The sequence below is a fragment of the Apiotrichum porosum genome (assembly GCF_003942205.1).
Source record: "Apiotrichum porosum strain DSM 27194 chromosome Unknown scaffold_2, whole genome shotgun sequence".
NCBI classification, from domain to species: Eukaryota; Fungi; Basidiomycota; class Tremellomycetes; order Trichosporonales; family Trichosporonaceae; genus Apiotrichum; species Apiotrichum porosum.
Window position 1 is genome coordinate 959,521 of NW_021167109.1, and position 15,260 is coordinate 974,780.

General features: G+C 57.1%; 7 protein-coding genes across 7 annotated transcripts; 4 read left to right on the plus strand and 3 right to left on the minus strand.

Moving 5' to 3' along the window:
- Positions 1-463: 463 nt before the first annotated feature.
- Positions 464-2,512, plus strand: EHS24_004386 (uncharacterized protein; the record flags this gene model as incomplete). The annotated part of the gene is made up of 2 exons (XM_028619968.1): positions 464-1,021; positions 1,064-2,512. The coding sequence occupies 2 exons, from the start codon at positions 464-466 to the stop codon at positions 2,510-2,512; spliced, it is 2,007 nt and encodes a 668-aa protein (XP_028478940.1).
- Positions 2,513-2,896: 384 nt separating this feature from the next.
- On the minus strand, positions 2,897-3,573 carry EHS24_004387 (uncharacterized protein; the record flags this gene model as incomplete). The annotated part of the gene is made up of 2 exons (XM_028619969.1): positions 2,897-3,260; positions 3,326-3,573. 2 exons carry the CDS (start codon positions 3,571-3,573, stop codon positions 2,897-2,899), a joined length of 612 nt encoding a protein of 203 aa, XP_028478941.1.
- A 360-nt stretch (positions 3,574-3,933) lies between these two features.
- Positions 3,934-5,346, plus strand: EHS24_004388 (uncharacterized protein; the record flags this gene model as incomplete). The annotated part of the gene is made up of 4 exons (XM_028619970.1): positions 3,934-4,111; positions 4,152-4,548; positions 4,594-4,796; positions 4,844-5,346. 4 exons carry the CDS (start codon positions 3,934-3,936, stop codon positions 5,344-5,346), a joined length of 1,281 nt encoding a protein of 426 aa, XP_028478942.1.
- A 44-nt stretch (positions 5,347-5,390) lies between these two features.
- Positions 5,391-7,149, minus strand: EHS24_004389 (uncharacterized protein; the record flags this gene model as incomplete). Its single annotated transcript, XM_028619971.1, has 3 exons — positions 5,391-5,675; positions 5,729-5,995; positions 6,046-7,149. 3 exons carry the CDS (start codon positions 7,147-7,149, stop codon positions 5,391-5,393), a joined length of 1,656 nt encoding a protein of 551 aa, XP_028478943.1.
- Positions 7,150-7,710: 561 nt separating this feature from the next.
- On the minus strand, positions 7,711-9,584 carry EHS24_004390 (uncharacterized protein; the record flags this gene model as incomplete). The annotated part of the gene is made up of 10 exons (XM_028619972.1): positions 7,711-7,751; positions 7,800-7,885; positions 7,930-8,051; positions 8,096-8,213; positions 8,256-8,611; positions 8,657-8,961; positions 9,006-9,156; positions 9,204-9,367; positions 9,408-9,451; positions 9,499-9,584. The coding sequence occupies 10 exons, from the start codon at positions 9,582-9,584 to the stop codon at positions 7,711-7,713; spliced, it is 1,473 nt and encodes a 490-aa protein (XP_028478944.1).
- A 265-nt stretch (positions 9,585-9,849) lies between these two features.
- On the plus strand, positions 9,850-10,654 carry ADI1 (1,2-dihydroxy-3-keto-5-methylthiopentene dioxygenase; the record flags this gene model as incomplete). Its single annotated transcript, XM_028619973.1, has 6 exons — positions 9,850-9,878; positions 9,930-10,089; positions 10,136-10,209; positions 10,255-10,319; positions 10,380-10,455; positions 10,495-10,654. The coding sequence occupies 6 exons, from the start codon at positions 9,850-9,852 to the stop codon at positions 10,652-10,654; spliced, it is 564 nt and encodes a 187-aa protein (XP_028478945.1).
- Positions 10,655-12,800: 2,146 nt separating this feature from the next.
- On the plus strand, positions 12,801-14,377 carry EHS24_004392 (uncharacterized protein; the record flags this gene model as incomplete). Its single annotated transcript, XM_028619974.1, has 4 exons — positions 12,801-13,327; positions 13,365-13,517; positions 13,562-13,751; positions 14,057-14,377. 4 exons carry the CDS (start codon positions 12,801-12,803, stop codon positions 14,375-14,377), a joined length of 1,191 nt encoding a protein of 396 aa, XP_028478946.1.
- Positions 14,378-15,260: the final 883 nt, after the last annotated feature.

The window sequence follows — 15,260 nt, forward strand, 5'->3', positions numbered from 1 at the left end:
CTCTCTCCCCCATCTCTCTCTCTCTCTCTCGCGCGCCAACTCGCCGACTCTCATTTTTTATTTTATTGTTTATTTCTTTCATACTATTGCCTCGCCACGTCCCAGTCGCTGGCCGACAGCGTGACTCCCAACACACACACACAAACGTCTCTCAAAGGCGCGCGCCCAGACCGCTTCTCTGTGCGGCCCGAGCCACCAACCAACCTACCTACCTACCCCCCCCCGCATCCCTTTCCTCAGGCATCGCCTTGAGCATCTGGCCCTACCGCCCACCGACAGCACATCCTACCCACCCACCCACCCACCGGCCACACACCCTCGCACCCCGCCCACCTTAATACTCTCTGGTACGCTACAACAACCCATTCCTCCTCCATTCTTCTCGTCCTCACCTCCAGTCGTTCATTTTTCAAAGTCTCTTGTCCTTCGTTTTCGGTTCGCAAGTGGTCCCACACACGCCGCCATGCTCGTGTCGTCGTCGCTTCTCCTACTGGCATCGTCGGCCGCCGCCTCGCACCAGCTGCATCCCCGCAGCTCTCGCCATGGCAAGCTGATTGAACGCGCTGCCAGCTCGATGATCGACAGCAATGCACCGGCCGGTAGCTTTGACATTGTGGGCAACTCGGGTGTCTCGGCACAGATGATGTTCTTGGGTACAAAGGACACCGTCTACATTCTCGACAAGGCCGAGAACAACTCAATGACCGTCACCACCAACGGTGTCACTCACCCGGCTTGGGGCACGACATACGACCTCTTGACCAACACGGCATCGTCCATGGAAGTCTCGTCCAACACCTTTTGTGCCGCAGGTGCTGCCATTGCCAACGGCTCGTGGGTCGTGTTTGGCGGTAACCAGCCCGTCACCTACGGCGGCGTGGCCACCAACGACACCACCAACAACCCCACCGGTGCCAACCCTTACCTGGACACTGCAGGTGGTGCCGCCATCCGTCTCCTCACCCCGTGTGATGACATGTCTTGCTCGTGGGCCGAGGGCGGTGACGCACTGACCATGACCGTGAGTTTCCCTTTTTTTAGACTCCCGAGCTCATCTTCCTAGTCCAACCGTTGGTACCCCACCACAGAGGGCCTCGCCGACGGCTCGCTCATCGTCATCGGCGGCGACAACAACGGTGGCTACGTCTCGACTTTTGCCCAGAACAACCCGACTTACGAGTACTGGCCCAAGCAGGCGTCAGGCAAGATTGCCATGTCCTTCCTGAACGCTACCGTCCCCGTCAACCTTTACCCCCTCACCTGGCTCCTGCCAAGCGGCAAGCTCTTTATGCAGGCCGCCTACAGCACCATTCTTTACGACATGGACACCAAGGTTGAGACCACCCTCCCCACCATGCCCTACGCCCAGCGTGTTTACCCAGCTTCCGCTGCCGCTGTCATGCTTCCTCTTACCCCTGCCAACAACTACTCGGCGGAGATTCTCTTCTGCGGTGGCTCGGCGGCCGACCTTTCCAAGTCGAGCGACGGCGGTGCCGGATTCAACGTCACGGCCGTCAAGGCCGACGACTCGTGCGTCCGCATCAGTCCCGACGACGCTAGCCCAGTCTACACCGACGACGACTCGCTCCCCGAGGCTCGTTCGATGGGCCAGCTCGTCTACCTTCCCGACGGTACCATGTGGCTCGGCAACGGTGTTGGCTACGGTACCGCTGGTTACGGTGACGACGGCTACTCGATCGGCCAGTCGTACGGCCAGGACCCGGTCTACATGCCCGCCATTTACAACCCCTCGGCGGCAAAGGGCTCGCGCTTCAACCGCGACGGCCTCACCGCGTCCACCCAGGAGCGTATGTACCACTCGACTGCCATCCTTCTCTCGGACGGTGCCGTTCTCGTTTCCGGCTCCAACCCCAACAAGGACTTTACCACCACCCCTTGGGCTACCAAGTACTCGGTGGAGAAGTGGTACCCTCCTTGGTACAACCAGCCCCGTCCCGTCGCCAGCGGCTTCCCCTCGTCGCTTTCGTACGGCGGTGCCGCTTGGAACCTTACCTTTACCAACTCGTCGTGCGACCCGTCAACCATCAAGATTGCCATTGTCCGCACGGGCTTTAGCACCCACTGCATCAACTTTGGCCAGCGCTACCTCGAGCTCGAGACCTCGTACTCGATGAACAACGACACTGGTGTCGTGACTGTCTTTGCCTCGCAGATGCCTCCCAACGCCAACGTCTTCACCCCCGGCCCCGCCATGATCTTCCTTGTCGTTGGCGGTATCCCCTCCGAGGGTGAGATGGTCATCATCGGTTCGGGTGACATTGAGACCCAACCCATCCTTGCCGCCGCCACACTCCCCGAGTCGGAGATCGTTGTTACCACCAAGGAGGCCACCACTACCTCTGCTACGGCTGTTGCTGGCGTGACAGTCGCTGCCACTGGATCGACCATCAACAGTGCCGCTCAGACAAAGGAGACTTCGTCGGGCTCAGCTACCGTCACTCCATTCCTTGCCGTAGTCCTCGCGGCCATGGCTTCAATTGCCTGGATGTAATCAACCCCCTTTGGGTCTACATGAAAGGACTGTCTTGCGCTCTCTTATCATCTCTCTTTCTCATCATCCAACCATCCTCTCTCTCTATCCCTCCCCCTCTCATACACTCTCATTAGCACCTCTGTTAGCCAGTCACCCACCCGTGTTCACACACTTTGTCCATTGTTCATAGCATTTATGCCACCTAATCACTTTCCTTTATCGCCAGACTCTCTTTTGCAAAACTTTCCCTTCGTAAGCGACTTCACAACATGGACATGCATTTGACAAGCAACTCGAGACGCGTATGGGTACAAATAAAATGATGGCGGATACTGGTGGGATAGACGGCAGGTGACGTGGGCGGGAGGACACAGAAGGGATGAGGGAACAAAAGCAAAGAGGCTACAAAGCATCCACCTCTTGCTTCAAGCCCTCCTTGCCGCCGGCGATGACGCTCTGCGTTCCCAGCTTGCTGCGTTCCATTGTCCTGCTGCGTCGGGTCGTCATGGGCGTACGGACCGGCTCGACGACAGGCGGTGCATTCTCTTGGTCATTGTTGTTTGTAAACGAGCGCGGAGCGGACGGCTCGGCGCGCACAGACGCGAGGTCGGCGTAGATGACGAAACCAATGTCATGGATCGCCTCCCTCTCGCCCTTTGTGACTGCCCTTGCGGTCGTGGAGCGCGTAGAGCGACGGGTTGCAGTGAGTGGGGGAGAAGGAGCGAGGGTGAGGCAAGTCTTGGCGGAGCGGGATGAGCTTGGAGGGCTGTGACTGTTCAGCGGCTGTGCATTCAATTTGTTTACACGTTTTTGATGCGCGTATACACTCACGTATCCGTAAACAGGCGACGGGCGGGACTCCTTCCCGTTCCAAGGTCGTCTGCTTCCAGGATGGTCTCGTGGACGCGGCGCTTGGGGGTCTGGAGGGACCCGGAACCCTCACGGATGGGTGTTGGAGGGCCGCGCTTGAGAGGAAGGGAGACCGGGGAGGGAAGGTTGGTCGAGTGAACTGGTGGGAGGAAGAATGCGAGGGGGAGGTCGACCAGGGGCCCTCTGCGTGCTGTTGCGGCACTCGACATGCTGGCAAGATGGTGGATGTGAACGACGCGTTGATGGGAGTCAAGAATGGAAGGCGTGTGAGACAAAAGCACAAGAGGGGGATGATGTGTGGATGTGTCTAATTCACTCGTTGGGTGGGGCGTGTGCGTGGTTGACTGGACTGCAACCCCTCACGTGTGACGCCCCTGTTATCAAATCAACAATAGGAAGCGTATTCACCATTATCCACGTCATTACATGTAATTAGGTAAGCCTCGCCACCTCCCCAAGCACTTGCCGAGCCGCAGGCGTGTGCCGTGCCGGCGATGGGTTTCCGGGTTTCGTCGAGTTATCAGATTTCAATCCATCACTTCACCCTCCCTTCACCCTCCCTTGGCATTATGGGCCACCCCGACCTCGAAATCCCAGGCCTTCCAGATGCCAGCGAAGATCTTTCCCAAGATTTCGACTGGCCCGAGGCTGGGCCTTCCAAACCTGCCGCCAATTCGGGCATTGTTGGTCCAGTTGGAGCAAAAGCCATTGCCGCAATGACAGGTGCCATGACAACCAGCCTGTTAAGTGAGTTTGCAAAACCCTGCATAGTCATGCTGACAGTCAGTGACTCCGTTCGACGTTCTCAAGACACGGTTGCAAACCGTGCAGCCCCACTTGCGACCCGCATTCTTACCACCACCCGTTGAATGTTGTCAAACCCCGCTGCTCTCCACTCAAGCAAACGTCATCTGTGGTACTTCTACCCTGCCCGGAGCGGCTCAGCCTCGGCCAACAGCCACCATTGCGGTTGCTCCAGCTGGCTGCTATCACCCATCCAAGTGGGCAGGGATTTGGGGCGAGGCCATGAGCTTGGAGGCTGCTCTCAGCCGTGGCGTACTCGGACCCAAGGGATCGTTGCGTGCTGCTTTGCAAAACACACCCAGTGGCTTTTGGTCCGAGGTCGCCACTGTGCGGCGTGAGAATGGGTTGCGGGGACTGTGGAAGGGTGTGGGCACGACTCTGTGGGTGGAGTTGATATGTACCGTTGAAGGCTAACGACCACACAGCACAATGTCGGTCCCATCATCGGCCATCTACATGCTCGGCTACGAGTATCTGCTTGGTGTGATCTCACCGCTGTTCACCGACTCTCCAAACGCTACTCTTACCCCTGCACCTCTTCTTGCTGGGTCATTGGCGCGCACATTTAGCGCTACTGTCATTTCACCCATCGAAATGTTTCGTACCAGGCTCCAGGCTTTGCCAATGCGTAAGTGGGAACATTGTTGTGGACGGTGCATATGCTTACTCCTGCAGCAAACCACCCTTCTCCCACCTACGGCTCCACATTCAAAGACATGACACAGCTCGTTCGCGACAAGGGCGTGAACATGTTGTGGCGCGGCCTCGGACCGACCCTCTGGCGCGACGTGCCATTCTCTGGTCTTTACTGGGCCGGCTTTGAGTTTACCAAGTCGTACCTCAACTCGTCCGACTCCATTCTGCCGCCCCTCACGCCCGTCGTCACATCATTCATGTCGGGTGCCCTGAGTGGCACCGTTTCTGCCCTCGTCACGCAGCCATTCGACGTCCTCAAGACTCGCAGGCAGGTGTTTACGCCAGCAGAAGGTTGCGCTCCCGAGGCGCTCCGCCATCGTGCGAGCACCCTCCCACTCGCCGCACACGTGGTTCGCAGCGAGGGCCTGGGTGCACTGTTTGCTGGCGTGATCCCCCGATGCGCCAAGGTCGCTCCGGCCTGTGGTCTCATGATTGCTTGCTACGAGGGCGTTGGACGTTATCTCGGCGGCAGCCAGCGTTAATTTTTAGAAACTCTAGACAACAACACATGCATCATACAACTATTCTAACGCGCACTGGCGTCTAACGTCAAGTTTAAGCCGTCGCGGTCGCCAATGACGCCGACGAGGACGGAGATATCGTCTTTTTTGCCACCCACAAAGTCGATGCCCTCTTCGATGGCTCGCACCATGAACGGCGTCGTGGCGGTCATTTGCTCCGACACTAGCCGAGCTCGGTCGCGAAGCGCTTCAGAAACGAGCTGAGGAGAGAAGGGAGGTAAGGTGGAGGCAGGCGAGGAGCCTTCGGGTGGCGCAAACTCGGAAAGTGTTTCCAGAATGTCTTCGTCAAACTGTATCGAGTCAGTATGGGGCACGTTTTCCCATGCAACGTTTTTGCACTTACCAGGTTGTCCATGAGGCCATCGCTGCCCACAATGACAACATCCTCCTTTTCAACAGGGATGTCATATCGCTTGGCGTCCTTCATGGGTTCGTCACGCGAGTGGGTGCCGAGTTGCATGGGAAAGTTGAAGGCGTGCTGCATCTCCGACGTTCGGAACACCACCTCTCCACGGCGAATGAGAAGGAGGCTGCAGTCACCCACATTGGCAACCAGCAATGTCGAGTGGTGAAGCAAAGCCAACAGGCATGTTGACGAGCCGTAGATACCCTGAGCGAGGTTAGCAAATAACAATCATACAAACAAGACTTGTGACTCACCTCGGACGCTGCGCAGGCCAGACACTTTTCAAAGCCCTTCTGCATAATCTCGACTGGGTCGAGGGGGCGACGGTGACGTCCACCTTCGGAACCGCGCTTCCATGCGCGAGCTGCCCAACCAGAAACCTCCTCGTCGGTGGCGATATACTCATCCGCACCCGCCCACCAGCGTGCAACTTCCTCCTCACAAAAGTGAGTCAAGAGGCGACTCCAGCGGCCGGGGTCGGCCCCTTTGCCGGACCGAGACCAGCCTCCAACACCGTCGGCGACACACACACCATCGACTCGCGCAAAGTACGAGTCTTCGCCAACGGCTGTCGACTGAAGATTCGTTGGGGGTGTCACGTCTGGTAATGGAAAGGAACGGGGCCGGGGAGGAGGAGGGGTCGTTGCTGCTTGCTTGCGACGAGGAGGGGTCGGGGATCGCTCTTTGGGGCACCCGCTCGCTCCCAAATGGAATATCAGGTTGGACGAGTAGACACTGAGGTTGTTCGGGTCCGGGATGGAAGCTGCGTTTTGAAAGTCGACTTCATCAGGACGGATTCCCAGAAACGTGATGGGTGGACTGGGCGATGGCGAGGGCCCATTCTGTGGCTGTGGAGACGGCGAAATGATGGTATGCGCTGCTTGAGATGTGCGAGGTTGCTGAGGTGCTGCCGCAGGGTGCGGTGGCGAGGGGCGGAGTACCATGGCCGGCGGCGGCGGCGGTGGCGGCGGGACATTGTAGAACTCATTGAAGAAGACTTGTGGCCTGTCGGACACGGACAAGAGAGAGGTGGGGTGGTATGGCGGAACAAACGTCCCCGCAGAGGTTACTTCAACTGTGGATGCTCTCAGAGGTGAAGTGGCCGTGACGTAAGTACGACGACCAAACTCTGGAGCGTCCCACAGGGGAAGCAGAGCCAAGTGGGTTTGTACAGCGGCTGGTGTCCATGGTGATGGACGGGGGAGAGAAGACAGGTGCAATGACCGCGATGGAGTCGAGAAGATGGGTGCCAGAGGGACTGGGGGATGAATGGCAGCTGTCGGCGCGGTCGGTACAGAGTGGGAGTGGGCGAGTGTGCGGGCAATGCCCTTGCCAAGACCTGGCTTGGGCTTTGACATTGTGAGCCAGATGTGTTGCGGGGAGCGAGGGGATGGGCAGGGGGGTTAGCCCAGCGGCGAGGGCCGTTGGGATGAGTGCAGCGATGTGGGTGGTATTGGGTGTGTGGGGAGTTGTTGGGGATGTGAGGAAGAGAGAGCGACGGATATGGTGGGTGTGTGAGAGGGGGGGAGAGTTGCAAGCCAGGCGACCCACATACACACAGGAACGGCGGGGCAGGCGGAGCAGGAGCACAGGCGGGGCGGTGGCAACAGAACTGGGAACGGAACCAGTTTTTTGGCAGAGTGGGTAGGTCTTGCCCCGGCCCCCCGTGCCCCCGCCCGCCCTCACAACCGCGGCCAACCGCCAGCCGCGCCATTGTGTGCACACCATTTGTTGCGCCGCCTCTCATGTTTTTGCCGAACTGGGGGGCCGCCATAGCCGCAACCGCACATCCGACAAATACAAGTCGCACTCTCGTCCGTGTAACCCGTGTGCTCCTCGCAAATAACGTATGGTACCCGCAGCTGCAGACAGTCAAACAGAGCATAAAATGGTCATCTCAATCATGTTGCATGTTGCTTCTATGCCCCTGCGCCAACCTTGACACGAAGTCCATCCAGCCCTGTCTTATCAGCGCAGTTCGCCACCCGATGGCGCTCTCCCAACTTACATCGCTGATACAGCTGGTCGGCAAGAGGGCTCCGGTCCTTGATAACATCGCTTGGAGTGGTGGTGGCGGCTGGCGTTGCTCGGTCCCTGCATTGTCAGCGACGGAACCGCCAACCTCGCAGGTTACTCACATGCGTTCAGTCACCTTGCTTACAAGGTCAATAACCAGCTCAGGGTTGTGCTTCGCCAGTTCGGCAAAACCTTGCTGGATTGTGTGGACCGCATTTCTAGCAAGTGGCGCATCCTGGCTCAACTGTCCTGGTTTAACTAACCGTGTGCATGTGCTCGTGCACTCACCGAATCAAGAGCAGGGTTGATGACCGTGGCCATCATGGTTCCACCAGGGACGAAATCCTCAAACGCAGGTGGAAGAGATTGTGCAGGGGCCTTCTTCAAAGGCCTCATGGTGGAAGACCTAAAAGCACCCGTCAGCTACGTTGGCCGATTGTGTCCTCACTCTTCTCCAATATCCGACTTGCGGACAGTCGTCTGAGACACTGGTGGCTTGGCCTCGCTCGCTGTGGTGGGTTCCCTCGAGACAACCACCTGGTCTTCCTCATCGTCATCAAAGTCGCCCAAGTCAAACTTGACTGGAACCCCCTTGATGGTGCCGCGGATTGTCTCATCAAAGTCCCATTCCGTCTGCACAGGTCCGCCAGTCGCCATGACTGTCTTGTAATCCTGAGTGGCAGACCCAGGCTTTGCCTTTTGCTCTTGAAAGTCGCGGTATCGCTCAACGAGGTCGACGAGGTCTGATGTGCGAGGAGCAGAAGTGATAAAGGGGTGTCGAAGCAGGTCCTTTGCCAGCGGGCGCTTTTGGTAATGGTCAGCAGAGAGGATGTAACTAGCTGCGCTCACGTTTCTGGGTTGCTTTTGAAGACAGGCTGCCACAAAGTCGCAAAAGTCTTTGCTCCAGCCAGACTCCTCCAGCCTCGGTGCGTCGGCCTTGGGAATGAGGAAGATGGCTTTGAACGGGTGGTTCTCGGCTAGTGGTGGTTCACCCTTGGCCATCTCAATAGCTGTGATACCCAATGACCAGATGTCGGCACGCGAGTCGTAACCGGTTTGACGAATCACTTCGGGAGCCATCCAAAATGGTGTGCCAACAAAAGTGTGACGTTGCGATTTGTGGGACGACAGTTGAGCCGCAACACCAAAGTCGGCTGTTGAGGACGTTAGAGAGTCCACTGACATGGATTAAACCCACCAAGCTTGACATCTCCATTGGCAGCGAGCAGAATGTTGGCTGCTTTGATGTCGCGGTGGATCTTTCCCTCGGCATGCAGGTATTGGAGACCCAACAGGATCTCGCGGCAGACAATCGCAATCTGCTGCTCTGTAAACACACCAGGTTTGAGCTGCAGGCAAGTCAGTGATGGACGTTTGTGAGGCGCAAAACACATACCAAGTCTAGACAACTGCCGCCTGCCATGTACTCCATGACGATCCATAAGCGATACCCTTTGACAAAGCTGCCATAGTACCGAGTGATTTGATCTGATGAGCAGGTTGACAAGTGGGAGATTTCGGCCTGAATCTCTGCAATGTCGTCGTCGGTAGATTCCAGGTCTGTTATGAGCCAAGGACCATGTGGTATAGAGGCACTCACCGACCATCTTGATGGCCACGACATCCTTTGTGACATTGTGAACGCTGTTGAAAGTCAGCAGAAACACAATGAATGAACCAAGGCCCCTCACGCTTTCCATACTGTGCCAAAGTTGCCGACACCAAGTTTCTCCATTAGCGTATATGCCGACGACTGGTCGGCAGTTGAGGAGGCCATCGTAGTAGGGACTAGACGATGCTGAATGGAGAGGTTTGGAGCGCACCTGTTTGCGCGACCGTGTACGTTTTGTGATGCCGCTGCGTGTTTGGTTCGGTTGGCGACATTTGGACCCGTTCCCGCCATTTGCCACCCAACGGGAGTATTTCGAGATCAAACGTGCTTTGCCGTGATCTCCATAGGCCCACCAAGGCAACGACGACAATGGTGACTAATGAACTGAGAGAACGTTGTACAGTACCTATCTTCTACATATAAAAGCATCATGAGGGCCTACTTTTACGACGACGTCCCGTAAGTGGCAACCTGTCACCAAGCCAGGTGCCCTTATAATGACACCCCCAGCGGCGACCAGCGCCTCGCCCACGACTCGGGCAACAACGTTTCGGTTCAGACGCTTGCCGACCTGGGAGTCGTCTACCGTACAATCCCCATCGATGCCGACGGCAAGTGGCAGGCGGAGATTGACGCGTTTGCCAAGGAGAGGGGTTACAAGAACGCGAGTGTCGTTGTTTGAAGAGCGAAGAACCAATTGGGCTGACATACAATAGCGTGACCAGATCAACGTGACTCCCGAGGGCTTGGGCGAGTCCTACGAAGCCAAGATTCGCCAGTTCTTTGACGAGTTGGGTCTAGCCTTGGTGTGCAGAGCAGCCAGCTAACGATACAGGCACCTTCACGAGGACGAAGAGATTCGCTACATTGTGGGTGGCACTGGCTTCTTTGACGTCCGCGGTGAGTCTCCTTTGAGGATGGGACAGGTGTGGAGGGGCTGGCTTTGCTGACCAGATACAGCTGGTGACGGTGCCCTGGACCAGAAGTGGATCCGTATTGCCATGGAGAAGGGCGACCTCGTTGTGCTTCCGGCTGGGTAAGCCCCAGACAGCATGGCCAGTCGCTTACAGTCCAGCATCTATCACCGTTTCACCGTTGACGAGGCCAACACCATTACGGCCATGCGTCTTTTCCAGGACGAGCCGAAGTGGACACCGTACTCGCGCACCGAGACCAGTACCGAGGGTCGCCCGGCAAGGAAGGAGTACCTGGAGCAGATCGCCACGACAGCTTAAGATGAATTCTATTGCACATTCAGGTTTCCTCGGCCTGACCGCCGGGAGCGGCACACTCAACCCACTGCCTCTGAATCAAGTCGTGACTGGTGATCGTCCACATGCGACTGTGTTGCAGCATAAAGGCCATTTCTGCTTCCCGTTCCCGAGTCGTCTAGCACGCCTGGTGAGAGCAAGTTTGACCTGGGTGAACTGCACGGGCAGCCTCTCGATTTCATCTCGTTACGCGTCATGCACAAGGGCGACCAAGGATCACATCGCCAACAGCACCCATGCCTCGCTCCTCTCTCAGCCAGGCGAAGATCACATACCTTCCTCATCTTGCTTCCTCGCCTGCGCAACTGCTCTTCCTTTCACTCACTTCTTTACTGATATATTGTCTTCCTTGACGTCTTCCTTCGGCTCCATATCGTTTTCACCCCTTTCTCAGCCCGTCTGTCATCCTCGTTCGCACCCTTCGTACTTCGCCGCCCACCAGCCTTCGGTCCCACTTCAAGCCTTACCTTTCTAATTCACCCCCAGGTTCGACTCCTCGACAGAAACGCGCTTCCCACCCCGGACCGCGACCTCCCTTCAAGCGAAAAACCACGGTTAACACGCCGTCAGGAACACCAGGCGCGTGTTAATGTGTCACCACATGTAGCCGCCGAGATGCGGATCGCGTTTCCGAGCGAGTGCGGATTCCATGGTAAGTCGTTCCCCACTCTAACCCACCGTACCACCGTTTGGCTCGACCAGATCCTGTTCGACTGCGACGCCTCGTCGCTTTGGAACCTTCGCTCGGTCTGCCGCGCCATGAACATGGTCGTCTCCTCCCATCTTCCCCGAGGCACGACGACCCACGTTGTGGAAGCAAGTACCGCCCTCCCAAGCTGTCTACTGTGCTTGGAGTGTATGCCGCGCCGCAGTGCACGACTCCTCATCGCGAACGAAAGGGGCGTGGACGCTGGTCGCGGCCGATCCTCGACTCGCCGCTGCTTTTAAACCCATCTTTGCAGCCAGCTGCTTCGAGTTCACCGACGTGTACATTGACAAGGACTGCATTGAGGCGTTTACGTCTGTCATAGCCGGGCAAGGAGTGTGCTCACCATGGCGCCATTCACGGATCACGGATCACGGACCTGGTGCATCTGATTGCACGCGTCGGGTTCAATTAACATCCACACGGACGCTCGTTTCTTGAACCACAGGCCCGGCCAATGGACACGCGGACACGAGCACACCTACTGTTCCGCTGCCTGGCGGACCACCTCCAACCGCGTCGCATGGTGGCTGTGAACATTATCGGTTCCACGCCTCTGCATTGGGACTTGCCTGTCCATTCAGCCCGAGGGTCCCGACTTGCAAGTATGTGGCTCTTCTACATATACTTACCTACGGCCCTGCACCAGCTTCAGACTTGGTCAAGGAGCGTTGGCCACTCGCGGAGGCGCTCTACCACCGCCTTTAGTTGAAGTATGAGATGAGTAACAAGTTGAAGGTGTTGCGCAAGACAAGTTGGCTGCACGTCGCCTGCCTTGTTCGTCGCACAGGCGCGGTATTGAGAAGGGGAGAGAGAGGAGGGGGCGCAATGGTCCGAAGACTCAACTCTCCTATCAGTCGTTTCCCCTTGTCCACTTCCTCCTCCCAGCGTTTACATATCGTCGTCGTCACCAATCAGCTTCATCATCATTACCATGTCAACCTCACATGACCCGGCCTCAGATCCCCCCGACCACCTCCGCCAGCTGATTGCTTTCAGTGATTTGTCGGATGCCACCTTCGCCTCCATCGTTTCATCTCCGGCAGTCACCTGTTTGCAGTTCTTCGCCGCCCGTATCGTTATGTAGGAGGCGATCAGCAAGGCAGTACAGGGGGGCGTAGTCGGTATGTGAGAGTTTGGGGACTGGACGTGTCCGTTGTTACCACTCATTGACATTCTCCACTGATTGACATTCTCAACAACATATCACCCTACCTCAACTAAATCCTCACATGGGCAGCACAGGACGCACTCGTGGTATCGATGACATTAGAAAAGCGGACTGGGAGCGATGGCCCTCCGTGTTGTCAGGAGTAAGCCCAACGCAATGACTAAGTGTTAACGTCCAGCACACTCGCAACCGCCCGCAAGAGTGCTCCATCCTCCTCGCGCCCCCCCGACCTGATGCGTGACCTGCTTTCCAGCGAGAACGATGGACATAAGCGGCACCCCAACGCTTTTACGCACACGCTAGACGTGGCGCCCGGCGAGAGCAAGAGCGAGGAGATGGAGGGACCACCCGCGTTCGCCAACATCAAGGACGACGCTGTACCTCTCGAGGCTCTGAAGGAGCGTAAACCAGACGTGGATCTCGAAGAGGGATGGGCTCTGGAAGAGCTGCCAGAGGCAGAAGGAGGAGACTCAAGCTTAGAGGAAGCCGAGGATGCTGGCATCGAGGATCCCACCACCCCTCAAAGCTTCATCAAAGAAGAGGGCGTGTACTTGTCTCGCCGTGACCTCGAGGCCATCAACGTGCAATGCAGTCGCTACGCACAGCGCTCGAAATCAAGTCGCATTCACGTCTTAAAGGCGTACGTCACTGCCAAGAGGATTTCGCAGGAGTCTGGGCAGCAAGAGGTGGAAAAGTTGTGCGCGATATCGGCAACCCGCTTTTTGGCCAAGATGGCGCATATGTACCCTTGGATGTACAGGTGAGGTTGACACAAGTGATTAGTGCTTACCTCACAGGCTCGATGGCGACCAGCCCCGGCCCGCCGGCGTGCTCTGGAAAACGGTGTTAGCTGAATCGATGGTCATCAGTGTCGAAGGCACCTCGCTATACATGTGGGCGCTGTACAAGGCGTACAAAGGCAACAGTAATGGAGAGGACGTGTTTCGCGAGTAAGTGGTTAGCTCGTGAATCGGGCTCCTTACTGAACTGTCAGGCTCCTCAAGCCCGATGCCGACGTCGACGTGTTGTTCTGGCGCACCTTTAGCGACGAGGAGCTTAAAGACCTCAACTTTAGCTGTCTATACGTTTTCGGTTCATCGCCCGAGCCGAATAAGAGGCGGCGGGCATATGTGGGAATGACGAACAATCTTCGTACGAGGTGGCGTGGTCACCGAGGAAAGGCAGTAAATCACAAGATTCGGAAGATCCAAGAACATCCCGACGGCGCCTTCGATAACTTCCAATGTGGGGTTGTCTTCCGATTCGACGACTTCCCTCCCATCATGCAACACGTCGTGGAGCATGTACTGGTAGCAGGATTCAACACAGTGAAGGGGGGCCTGAACTGCAACTACTTCGACCTCTTCACGTACAACGTTATGCTGTCCCGCAAGCGCGTCATCAAGCTCATTCAGGCCTTGTCCTACGCATACGACAGCGACCAAAACTTGAAGTTCCTTAGAAGGCTTGACTCTATTGCGTGGTCAAGGGTATAGCCATTGCGGCCTTGGGAACGGAGGCAGGAGTGGCGAGTGGGTACCTCGCCGACATCCTCCGCCAAAAGAGGACCGCGTGGGGGTGGCTCGCCAAGTACGGCTCGCCCGCGTTCCACTTGGCCACCGCCAGCCCTTCCAGTAGCACCCCAGGTCCCGACGGCCTGAGGCACTGGTGGATGGTGGCTTCCCAAGAGCATGTGCAACAGATGTGGAAAGTGCAGGGCGGCTGCGGCGCATACAGCGCCAGCAAAGGTCTCGACCGTCTCGTCGCGCTCGTGGAAGAAGGTGCACATCTCGCGGCTGCCTCGTCGTAGCCTTGCGCCGGCTCTCCCCTTTGTTCATACCCGTTGTCAAGTCCCAAACTCCCCTTCAAGTCTCCGTGGGATAGACTCGACTGTTGGTCAGGACACATAGCATCTTCTACGCCATGCTCGCCCTGCCCCTCCCTGGGTGGTGAGCACGAGCTTGGGTGGACCCGTCCGTAGCAAGACGGCGGCAAGGTGGTCCCAGGGGTCTTGAAATTACCGGCCCAGCTCGCCTCGAGCAATTCTGTTGCTTCCCATTTGTGTCCTTTATATGCATTCCGGAATGTACAGTTAATCCTCTTTTGCTGCGCCAGTGGCTAGCAGGTGACGGCGTTGAGAGGCGGCTGTCAACGTGCGGCCTCAGGGCCTAGCCGGTTTTGATATCCAACGCATCTACCACCTCTTAGTGGTCGTCGTCCTCTACCAGTTCTACAGTCTTTATCAGGGTGGCCTGGCGTGGTTGTCAACCCTATGCATCTCTGGACGAACTGTGCATAACGCGTAGTGATGTGATTATATATAGATCTGACCCGGCCAGGTGGCGATGTGCTCCAGAGACGTGATGCCTGCTGTGTTGCTTTCACGGTCTGTCACTCTCATTGTTGGACGAGGCCAAGCGTCATTCTGGCTATGGGCCTTGTTTATGAAACACCCAGTTTGTAACGCCCACCTCACGCCCCTGCCATGGCCCAAGACCAGCCCACCCGTGACGGAGGACAGATCGACACTCGACATGACGGTGAATGTGGCACTCGAATTCCTCCGTGGCACCCACCACCCTCCATTAGTTACCTTTTGGTGCTTTGCTCTCGAGGCAGTATGCAATGTGAAATCCATGTTAACCCCCTGTCGTGCCCTTTTGCATGTTTCTGGGGTATATAGGCCCGCCTCG